Source organism: Arachis hypogaea, chromosome 8 (assembly GCF_003086295.3).
Source record: "Arachis hypogaea cultivar Tifrunner chromosome 8, arahy.Tifrunner.gnm2.J5K5, whole genome shotgun sequence".
In the NCBI taxonomy this organism is placed as follows: domain Eukaryota; kingdom Viridiplantae; phylum Streptophyta; class Magnoliopsida; order Fabales; family Fabaceae; genus Arachis; species Arachis hypogaea.
The window spans coordinates 25,528,951-25,541,314 of NC_092043.1; the positions used below are offsets into that span (position 1 = coordinate 25,528,951).

Sequence of the window (12,364 nt, forward strand, 5' to 3'; positions counted from 1 at the left end):
ACATGCAAACAAAAAATTCCCGAGTGCTGCTACTAGGCACTTAGGAAGCAATATATGAGAGGTATAGCCATCCATCAGAACCTACAACAATCATCTACAAAGACATTAGTTAATCCTTTTATTGCTTCGGTTTGAGCTGAAAACTTGTTCAACTAACAAAAGTAATACACACGAGCTCTTCAAGTGCCGCACAAAAATAGTTAGCACCACTCAAATCATGAGCTCAAACATCTAACAGAGTTAGATATAAGATAGAATCTGTAGATGGATGACCAAACTCAGGCACAATATCACATTAAAAGGATATTGAAGTCCTGCAAAGCCCTAAATGTACCGATATTATTTTCTCTGTTAAATGGTTCCTAAAACATGAAAATTCTACTAGTTAACGCTTACAAGAAAAAACGTCTCGATATATAATAGAGAACCATTTCCTTATTCCAACTAATCACGACTCACCTAAATGCAAACTTAATTGCCTATTAAATTAAATACATACTAAAACAAGGATCAACATTGTTTCCTAGCTGCCCATCAAGACATACAATTCAAACTGAATGCATTAGAGTAACATCAGAGAAACTACATCATACTCTGCACAAGCACAAGCGCACAACACAAACAACAAATTTTCTATGCAAATATATATATAAAATCCAGCTCTACAGCCGTCCATATTATTCATTAGAGCTGATTCGACAAATTATATGGTTAGTCTTAGCTATTAATTAAGCTGGAAAAAATTAAACTCAGAATATCAATGGTCTTTCAACAGCAACACCGCTGCAACTCACATTTTGCTGTAATTATCTATGTTTTTTTTTTAAATATGAATATATCTCAATAATTAACCGCTCAAAATTGATAGAAGCAACCCAAAATGAAATAAAGAAAAAAAAATTTAAAGGCTCACGCAAGATGTGCGTAGCGTTTGAAAGCCTGCTTAACCGTCACGACAGTTCCGGCCACCACTACTCCAACTGCGCCTGCCACGGCCGCAGATCTCACGCCTCCCGAAATCCTATACAGCGCTCCGGTGCCGAGCCCCGCCACCACGCTGTTCCACACGTCGTCGGTGTCTCTCGTCTCCGTCATCGCGCTCTCAATCCCGGAATAGAGCAACCCTATGATGCCAAGACGGTTCCCCCAAGTACGTCCAGTGTGGCCGGAAGAATTCAGAATACGGTTGATCCGGAGCTTGAGCGTATCGCCGGGCTCGAAGGATTTGACGCCGTCTACTAGGCCACGAGCGCCGCCGCCGATGGCGCCACCGAGGTAACCGCAGCCAGTGTAGAAGGTGAGGTTCTCACCCCAGGATCGACGCTTACGTTCAGCCTCTTCGATGAAGAGGTACTCCGGCGAGGATGGGAGCTGGTAGAGGTTTTGATTTAGAATCCCGAGGTCCTTGTATGGGTTGTAGAGGCGGATTTCTTTCTTGGAATTGGAGTCCGGTTCGTGATCGGGGGGCTGGTACGCCATAACAGAGGCTTCCGGACTCTAGGGTTAGGGTTTCGGAGCTGAGAGAAACAGTGAAAAGAGGATTTTGAAAGAGCAACGATGCTTTGTTTTGAAGCTTTGCGTTTTTTATGCCTAATCGAACTGCTATGGCGGCGCGTTCGGTGTCCGGTTCAGTTAAGTCGGTTTGGATTTTGGACCTTAGTCGATTTCAAACCAAACATGTGGTTTCTGGAGGACTTTTTTCTGATATAAAATTAAAAATAAAATATTATTTTCAAAAATAAATTATTCTAACTTTAAATTTTAAATTTTGTTTTGTTTTTTTTAACCAAGTTCGCTATATTAACCTTATGATATTATTAAAATCAATTCAACTATGTATCCTTTAAAAGTTGTACAATATTCAATTTTTTATTATAATAATTTTAAAAAAATAAAACAAACACATTGAAAAATTATAAATAAATTTAGTATATTTTTAAAATTAAATACACATTCAAAATATAAACTAAATAAATTTAAATATAAATTTTAAATTTTGTTTCAGATTTAATATATTTAATTATTAATATATTACAATTTAAATACACATCCAAAAATCAAATTAGTTAGAATTCAAAATTTCGAATTTAAACTTCTAAAATAAATCTTACACCATCTTAAATCACTAGTAAAATCTTCACGTAAAGATCCAGAGCTGCAGTGCCTCCCCCTCCTCAACTGTGACCGTTTTCGTCTTCTCCCGCGTTACGCACTTTTCTGCGACGATCTCCTCCTTCGGCGACGCGCACTTCCCCTGCGCATACCCCTGCACTTCCCTGTGTCAATACTTAATTTTGGATGTGTTTATGTTGTTGATTATGTTCTTATGTACATATATAAGTTTTTTTACATGAGTTTTGGATGTGTTGATAAAATATTTAGAGTACATTCTTATAATTTTGAATGTGTATTTGAGTTTAATTTTTCCTGTGTTCAATATGTAATTTAGAACTATATTAACAATAATTTAGATGTGTTAATACATAATTTTGAATATGTTTATTTTGTTTATTTAATTTTAGATGTGTTTTTAACATGAGTTTTGAATGTTTTGAATAAAAAAATTAATTGAAGTGAGTTCAATTGATTTTGAAAACTTCACTTATTTTTTAAAAATTAGTACACGAAAAGAAAAGTTGTTACGAGTTTTATGATTTAGTTTGCAAAAAATTAATGTATTGCAAGTGGTTACAAATTTTACGGTGATAAGTATTCAAAATAAGAGTGGTTCCTTAAAAATAGGAAATATGATAAATTAAAAAATTAAAATAATAAAATATTAGATTTAAATGTTGAATAAAGGCTTAATTTCGTTGTGCAAGTGGCATTTTCCTATTAAGATACGCTGCACCTCCCGGTAGGAGTGAACGTGGATCCGATTGAATATGGCAAAAACTTCGATCCGATCCGCACTCAAATTATCGAATCCAATATCCGCGATTTTTAAACTTGGATTCGATCCGCAAAATATATAAATATTTTAAAAACTTTATTTTTAATTTAAAAATATCAATAAAATACTATTTTTCTACTCTTTTAAACATGTTTACTTTTACTCTTAAAATATCATTAAATATACTTTTCTTAAATAATAAAAATAAAATAATACAACGTATATGATAATTATTAGTTGAAATAAAACATAAAAATAATATTATTTATTTATTTATTTATTTTTGTAGATCCACGGATATGCGGATACCTACAAGAAATTCGCAATTCGATCCGGATAAATACTGCGGATATGCGGATCGGATCCGATCCATGAACACCTCTAACCTCCAGCGAACGCTATAAAATATATAGAGTTCGTCGTACCCCAACAAACTTAAAGCTACTTCTATAAAGACCCACCCCGACAGGAGACGAAACTCAATTCAGGTAGCTTATTCTTCTTTCTGATATTGCTCATCCTTTTAATAAACTCTGTACAATGTTTAGGATTCCGTTGTTATCCATTTATTATGATGGTGAAATAATGCATGATGAAGAAGGTTCTATCGTATTTAGATATGCTCAACCAGTAATTGCATACATGGCACCGGAAGTTAACAGTCTAACCATGTTAAAGAATTTAATATTAAATGCTATTGGGCAACAATAGACAAAAAGAGTAAATAAAATTTACTACCGATATTCGTCCGAAGTAGATAACGTTTTGTTTTACAAAAGGTATGTTGTAGATATTGTGATTCTTATTTTTGTATTTTTTGAATTATAGTTGAGGTTTTGACAGTATTTTATCTTTTTTTTTATTTTGGTATCAGCTACGTGATGACGAAGACATACGTCTTATAAGAGTGTGGCATAACCGTTGGACAAATATTCATCTGTTGGAATTATTCGTTATACTAGTTGAGTTAGGTAGACAAAAGTTATCTGCAGATACTGTTGTTGATAACCCTTTAAGCGGAGCTGTTAGGAAAAATATTAGAAGGACGATAATTGACTTAAATATGTCACCTCAAGATAGTCAAGAGGGCTCAAATATTGAACATTCGGATGAAAACATGATGCAGTCTGATGTTGAAAGTCATGAGGGTTCTGCGATTAGAGACCTAATGACAGATCCGTATCAAGTCAATCCTGATGACATTGAAGATGCTGAGGCTGAACCAATGGAAATTCCCGATGAAGGTGAGGAGGAGGAAGAGATGAACTACTACGGTGACACACAAATTACGCTGAACACAACCTACCATTTTTCGACCATACGACCGGCCGGATCACTTTTCCACTTTAAATCTCGATGCAATGACTTCAGATTGTGTCTTCACTCAATGAGCCCCCCGAAGAGGATCCCGTAAGTGACTTTGATATTGGACAACAGTTTGAAAAAAAGGAGGGAGCGATGTTGGCAGTTAAGACGTATAACATCAGGAGGGATATGGAGTATAAGATAGTAAAGATTGATCAATTAAAATATGTTGCACAGTGCATCCAGTTTGGGTCCGGTTGTGGATGGAACATACGCATATCTTATCGCCGAAAACAGGAAAAATGGGAGGTGAGGAAATACAATGGACCTCACACTTGCTTGCAAATATCGGTGGGCCAAGACCATCGAATGTTGGATTCAAAGTTGATTGCTAAGTACATATTCACCATGGTAAAAGCAAATCCAACCATCAGCATTCGTGTTCTGCAAGGAGGTATGAAGAATCACTTCGGTTGCAAGGCATCATACTATAAGGTTTGGCTTGTAAAGTAAAGAGTCATTGGTAGGATATACGAAGATTCAAAGGAGTCATACAATGAGCTTCCTCGTTGGTTATTCGCTATGCAAATGTACTTACCTGGTAAGATCTGTTACATTGTCTTTTGTTATATATGCTTAACGTAGCTAGACCTCTTCAGTAATAATATCTGTTATTATTTAGGTACCTAGGTTCAACTTGTTACCCAATCTTGGCCTGCTTCAGCTGATACTATGATGTTTCACCGGGTGTTCCGAACATTTCCTCCGTGTGTTGATACTTTTAAGCACTGCAAACCACTTATTTTCATTGACGACACCCACTTGTATGGTAAATATGGAGGAACATTGTTAATGGCAATTCAAACATATTGCCTATTGCATTTGCAATTGTCGATGGTGAAACGAATGAGGCTTGGTCGTTTTTTCTTTCGTATCTAAGGCAGCATGTTACACCCCCAATGAGGCCTGATAATGATTTCAGATAGCCACAAGTCGATTGATGTTGCATTGAATCCCGATGGAAGTTTATGGAAACCCCTGCATGCCTTCCAGGCATTTTGTACAAAACATATAGCTGCCAACTTAATGACTCACTTCAAGAACAAGGACTTGAAGAAGGTTCTCATCAATGCAGCATATTCCAAGTCACAACGGGAGTTTGCTCATTATTTTGGTCGTTTGAGAGGTGAGAATGTTGCCATCACAAATGGCTTAAAGAAATACCTCGTTCACAGTGGACGCAATATGCAGATGATGGCCGCTGGTTTGGTAACATGATAACAAATATTTCAGAGTGTATCAACGCTATGATGAAAGGTTCTCGTAATCTGGCCATCACGAGTCTGGTTAAGTCAACCTATTTCTATTTGGGTGAACTTTTACAAAGAAGGGATCTGAGGCCCATGCACATCTTCAAGTTGGAACAGAATTCTCAGAAATGTTGATCCAAGGCTATAGAGTTCAACTCGAAGCACATTAATACGTTAAATATTTATCAGTTCAATTGGTCGAGGACCACGTTCACCATTGAGGAGTTGGCAGCAGTGCCCAATTCCATGCAGCATAATTATCAAGTTCTACTTGATGATGGTAAGTGTGATTATGGGTATTTCCAAGCTCTTCATACCCCATGCTGACATGTTCTAGCCGTATGCTCCCATTCACGACAAGATTGGAGGCGCTTTGTTCATCCCGTGTATCGCATGAAGGCCGTATTTAAGGTTTACAGATCAGAGTTCAGACCCATAGGTCACGAGGATGACTGGCCTTCATATGATGGACCCGGTATTCGACCGAATCCTAGGATGATGAGAGCGAAAAAAGGTCAGCCCATTAGCTTCAGGATTCATAACAATATGGATGACGTTAAATCCGATAGGGAGAAGAGGTGTGGATTGTATTGTTAGGTCGCTCATATGCGAACGACTTCTACTGCTCTTGATACTGGTGGGGCCTCGTCAAGTCGGCATTAGATATTATTTTACATTTCCGTTGTATGTTCTTGTAACTTTCATTAAGTTAAAACGTTATTACTTATGATGTTTCTCTATGTACTCCAATACAATACCTTATCGAATTTGGTAGACATAATAGAAACACTCTATGAATGTTTTTCCATCCAACATTAACTTAGTAACAAACAATAAAGTATACAATTTGACAACAATAATGATACTGACAACATACTGCTTGATCATGGCATAAAAATATACATTTTTATAATGGTTACAATATCGCAAAATACTACATCATAATAACCGTACATAGTAAGTACCCTACTGTCCACGTTCTCGCCTACCTCCATGTGGTCTTGGATGTCGCCTAAGAGGCACAGCATCCAGACATCCACCTGTGCCACATGGAGGAGGTCTGCGCCATCTGGGATGCTGTGGAAGATGAACCACTGGACGGATTGTCAAGGTGACGTGCCTAGTAGGCGGAGGGTGGTGGGGTGGCGTGCATTTGTGAAAATGGTTGTATCGGGTGTGGATTTGGCACATCATCGAAGAACTCTACACAACCTTCCTGCATGTAGGGGGACAACCAGTCTGGCACAACTTGGTGACCTCATCCATGTCCTGTGTAGTCAACACCGAATGTACGAGAGATCAGTACCAAGAAGCTCGGACGGACTGAACTGGATGTCGAATCAAAATCTAAATTGTCGCTAGTTACTGCCCCTGCCGGTTGCTCTCGGCCTCTGACTAATGTGAATTCCCAAGAAGACAAAGACTCGAATATTCTTCAGGAAGCGGTCCTGACATCGTCCCAACCACCTGCCCACCATCATCGGGAATTTATGCCCGATGTCCACCAGGAGGTGGGCTTACAGAGTCTCTATCGCGCCCGACCACTGCATCCCCCTGCCTCCCTCTCCCTCTCCCTCCAGCACGACGCCCTCTCCTCTTACCTCTCCCTTTTCTGTCCCGAGGCCGCACCTGTGGAAGCTCGCCATCCTCTGATTGATGGAGCTCTGGAGCCTCTGGATGGTGAATGGGGAGGTCATCCCACACAACCCCCGCCCGACAGTAAGTGTGGGTCATCCTGACCAACAAGCTCGATGTGCGCCCATCGGAAGTACTTGGTAAAATATGCACGTGATGGGAGAACATCTATGGAATGATGCACCAGCAGCATGTGCTCTCAGCGAGCATTCCGAAACTTATGCCAGGCCCCCAGAAAGTTAGGATACCACTTGCTCCTACCGAACCTCCCATTATGCCATGCATCTCATCGGAATGTGTTAGAGGCCACCGAACTGCCGCAGGACACGATCAGCATGATGCCACTCGACTTTGGCAAAGCACAGGAGAGGGCATACAACTGCAGCAAAGGCTTCAGACTCTGCGATCCCTGGTGGAAAGATATGTCGCAGCCCTGGGTCAGCGTACGGTGTCCATGCAACCTGTTCAAAAGCACATACACTTATTATATACAACTTCAAATGTTAATTAATTCATTGATGTTAAAACCAAATGATATTCACTTACATTAAGGACTCCTAGTCCATTGTGGAGACGCCGGTAAGTACGAAGCTTAGTCTTGCCTCTGTCATTGTCTGACTGCAACCCCGCTCACCTATAATCTCATGATAGTTAAGACATGACAAACAATTTAAGTAACTTACGATAAATATGCTTAAAAAATATTATACATCTCAACAAGTGGAAAATGGCACGTGACGTATCCCTGAGGCCTCAACAGTGGTATATAGTGATATGTCCATGAAAGTAGCAGACTCTTGCATCTACCTAAATTTTGCTTTTGGTAGTTCGTGGCCCGGCATATCTGGCGGTAAAGCCAGGCCAGCATTGCTGATCCCCAAGATAACCTCTCGCACCGATCAAGGTCCGCCAACAGCAGCAACCATCTAATGTGCACCCTAGTGTCTGAGGCATCCGTAAACAGAATTCCCCCGATCATCTGCATGAGATAACCCCGAGTAAGATGCAGTCGACGCAGTTCAGTTGGGTCTTCCTCCAACTCTCCACACAGTGTTCTGGAATCAGCTGGCTTGACAATCCACTTCATCTGTGACTGTCTATCATTGACAAACCCCAATTTGATGGTTTATCTTGTATTGATTTTAGGGGATTTTATAACCTTTTACCCACATTTATTCAATGAAATAGCATGGTTTTATAACTTCTCCCTTAATTGTGCTTAAGAGTGAAAACATGCTTTCTAGACCTTAAATTAGCTAAATTCAATTCACCTTTGATTCCACTAGATGCCTTGACATGTTTGTTAGTGATTTCAGATTGAAAAGGCTAGGAATAGATCAAAGGAGTGAAGAGGAAAGTATGCAAAGTGGAGAAATCATGAAAAGTCAAAGAAGTTGAACTTGCCCATGGGCGCGCGCGCGCACCAGCGAATCACCCCATGGACGCGTACGCGTGCTGTGCGCGTACGCGTCGGTGCTGTTTTATGATTTTTTTAATGAAAACGTGGCCAACGAATTCTGAAGGGTTGTGGGGCCCAATTGCAACCAACGTTGGCGCCAAAGATGCTATTTAAAGCCAAGGATTAAAGAGCAAAGGGGATTCCAATCATTACACACTCATTAGGATTAGTTAGAAGTAGTTTCTAGAGAGAGAAGCTCTCTCTTCTCTCTAGAATTATGATTAGGATTAGGTTTAGTTCTTAGATCTAGATTTTAATTCATCTTCTTCTACTTCTACATCTCAATTCCTTGTTGTTAGATTCATTCTTCTTCCATTCTTTTATTGTAATTTTCTTTATGTTGTTCTTATATTTTGTTGTAGATCTAGTATTGTTCCTTCCATTTTCTTTCAATTCAATAAGAGGTAATTCACAATAATTGTTCTTCTTTACTTTTCTATTGTTGATCTCTTGTTTTTGTAGTTGCGGATTCCTTTAATTCTTGCATTTAATAATGTTCACTTCTATTGCACTTTATGTGTTTGTTGAAATGTCTCTTTTAGTTTTAGTGTAGAATTTGTTCCTCTTGGTCTAGGTAGAGTAATTAGTGACACTTGAGTTATCTAACTCCTTTGTTGATCGATAATTGGAGAGATTGCTAATTGGTTTGGAGTACACTAAAGCTAGTCTTTCCTTGGGAGTTGGCTAGGACTTGTGGCTCAAGTCAATTCATCCACTTGACTTTCCTTTATTAGCAAGGGTTAACTAAGTGGTAGCAATGAACAATTCTCATCACAATTGAGAAGGATAACTAGGATAGAACTTCTAGTTCTCATACCTTACCAAGAGCCTTTTATAGTTGTTAGTTTATTTTTATTGCCATTTACTTTCATGTCTCTTATCCAAAACCCCAAAACAACTCAAACCAATAACAAGACACTTCATTACAATTCCTAGGGAGAACGACCCGAGGTTCAATACTTCGGTTTATAAATTTAGGGGTTTGTTTTAGTGACAAACAACTTTTTGTATGAAAGGATTAATGATTGGTTTAGAAACTATACTTGCAACGAGAATTCATTTGTGAATTCTAAACCGTCAAAAATCCATTCGTCAAAATGGCGCCGTTGCCGGGGAATTGCAATGGTGTTATGTTATTGGTTATTGTATATATGTGAATAGTGTGAATATGTTTGCTTTTGTTAGCTCTTGCTAGTTTTAGGATTTAATTTTCTTGCTTCTTATTTGATTTTGTTTTCATTTTCCTCTTGCTATCATGAATTCTCATTTTGGCTATGAGTGTGATTACAACTATGTTGTAGGAAGTGGAGATTACAATGAAGAAATGTATCAAAGATGGGACAACCAAAGGTGAGAGGAGCCATATGCATATGATCAATCCTCATGGCAACAACCTCCACCAATGCACTATGAAGAAGAGCCATTCTATGATGCATACCAATCAAATGGCTATGGTGAATCTCCTTGTGATTTTCAAGAACCACCACCATATGCCTATGAGTCATATCCTCAACATGAACTTCAACCACACTCACAAGCCTATTTTCAACAAACACCTCCCTATGACCATGATCCTTATCCATCACACCAACCAACTTTTGAACCATATGAGCCATACATGGAACCACAATTCCAAGATTACTACTCCCAAGAACCACCTCAATACACACCACCACCTTACCAAGAAGAACCACCTTCCTATAATGAACCCTTTCTCCAAAATGATGAACCCTTCCATCCACCCCAATCTCTAATGGATGAAACCCTCGGCGTTCTTCTTCAAGGACAAGAGGAGATGACAAGGGATGTGCAACAATTCATGACCACCTTAGATGAGGTGGTAAACCGGCTAGCATCCCAACGTTTGGACACTCAAGGAACTCCCATGGATACATGTGGAGAATCTAAAGAGGAGCATAGCTTAAAGAAGAGATTGGAAACGTCAGTGGAAAAGGAGGAATGCTACTTTGTGTTAGAACAATTGGAGGAACCTATGACCATTGAAGAAAAGGAAGAAGTGGTTGAAGACTTAGGAGATGCGGAACTTCCATGGGAACCTAGAGTTATAGAAAACCCCTCCAAGAAGATTGAAGTTGATGTTGAGGAGGAATGTGCACAACCTCCAAGGCATATTCTATATGAAGACTTGGAGAGAATGAAGCAAGAATTGAGTTCCCTTGGTGATGAAGATCATGCATCCAATCTTCTTGGTGAAGAATCCTTTGAATTTGAAGAACCTTCTCCCAATGAATTTGAAAGTGATGTGGAGGTAGATTTCTCTCAACCTCCCATTTATGACTTGAGTGATGGAGAAGAGTTAGATGAAGTTGATGAACAAAGGATTGAGAATGAAGAAGTTTGTGAAAAGGTGGAGGTAATCAAGGACGAAAACAAGGGAATGGAGCTTACTAGCACATTGGAAATACCTCTCCCCAAGCCACCACCATCCACTCTCTCATTCAAGTGGGTAAATTCCTTATACTCAAGCTTTATTATTCCCCTTGAATATGGTTTGCTTGAAACGGATGGTCAACTTAGATATATTTGTGGCTTTAATAGTAAAAAGGAGATGGTTAGTGGTTGGAAGCATTATCCTAGGTTCATTATGGTCACATGTCCAAAGCTTGATAGCAAAGGTTGGTGTATAACTAGAGTACACGGGTCTAGAAGGATGTTTGGTCACTTTGTTGAGAATTCACCTTGCTCATCACCCACATGGATTAATGATAATCAACTTGGAGATGGGTGTGAAGACAAAATATGGGATCCGGGAACATATGAGGATCAACATTGGGAGCCCATGGTTTGTGAAGAACTCCATCAAAGCTTGGAGATATTAATCTTGAATGATGGAGCTTATTGGAAGTCCAAGCATTGGTGGAAGTTCCAAGATGAATACAAGCACAAGCCACCTTGATGAGGAGCTCCCCATAAGTCCAACTTAAGGACAATAAATAAAAGTGGTAGGTGGGAGACACCCTACCATGGTAAAATCTTTTCATTTTCTCTTTTGTATATATGGGTAGAATTAGTTTAATTTCATGTTTTGGTAGTTTGTTAAGTGCATTTGATAGTTTAGTATGTTAAATAAGGTTTTATGGTGTTTTGGTAGCTGTTTGGAGGTTTGGAATGCTTGGATTGGTGTAAAAATATACCAAAAATTTTTGAAAAACAGAGCACCATCCACGCGTACGCGCACTGCACGCGTACGCGTACATTGAGCATTTTTGACCATCCACGCGAGCGCGCCATGCACGCGTACGCGTGGGTTGAGAAGTTCCACCTTCCATGCATTAACCCGAGAGTTAGGCCCGCACTGTGCGCGCGTTGTGCCTTTGGCACAACCCCACTTGCGCGTACGCGCACATGACGCGTACGCGCCACTCTCGAAATAAACCATCCGCGCACGCGCGCCATGCGTGCGTACGCGCGGATGCCCTTCCTACACCACATTTCCTTTCTTCTCCTCTTTCTATTTCTTTCCTTCTCCTTTCTTCTTCCCTCCTCCAATCCTTCATCCAACACTTCCAAACACCATGGATAACCATTTATTTTAGTTAGTTAATTAGTTAGTTGGTTAGTTTGTTAGTTAGCTTCAGTTTAGTTTTCATTTTATTTTCTCTCTTTTCATCATAAGTGTTGGATTATTGACTTTGTTTACTATGCATTGCTTCCCCCTTATTGCCTAAATGCTAATTTAGCATTAATGTTTTTAGATAATCTTTGTTGGATCCTATGATTGAGGTTATATTTTGCTACTTG

At 39.3% G+C, this 12,364-nt stretch overlaps 1 protein-coding gene across 1 annotated transcript; it reads right to left on the reverse strand.

The window, feature by feature from the left end:
- Positions 1–620: 620 nt before the first annotated feature.
- On the reverse strand, positions 621–1,673 carry LOC112706552 (mitochondrial import inner membrane translocase subunit TIM23-1). The gene has a single exon (XM_025757921.3). It carries the CDS (start codon positions 1,477–1,479, stop codon positions 910–912), a length of 570 nt encoding a protein of 189 aa, XP_025613706.1. The 5' UTR covers positions 1,480–1,673; the 3' UTR covers positions 621–909.
- Between the last annotated feature and the right edge of the window lie 10,691 nt (positions 1,674–12,364).

Coding starts and splice junctions, on each gene's coding strand:
- LOC112706552 (XM_025757921.3), bottom strand. CDS start 1,479: ATGGCGTACCAGCCCCCCGATCACGAACCGGACTCCAATTCCAAGAAA.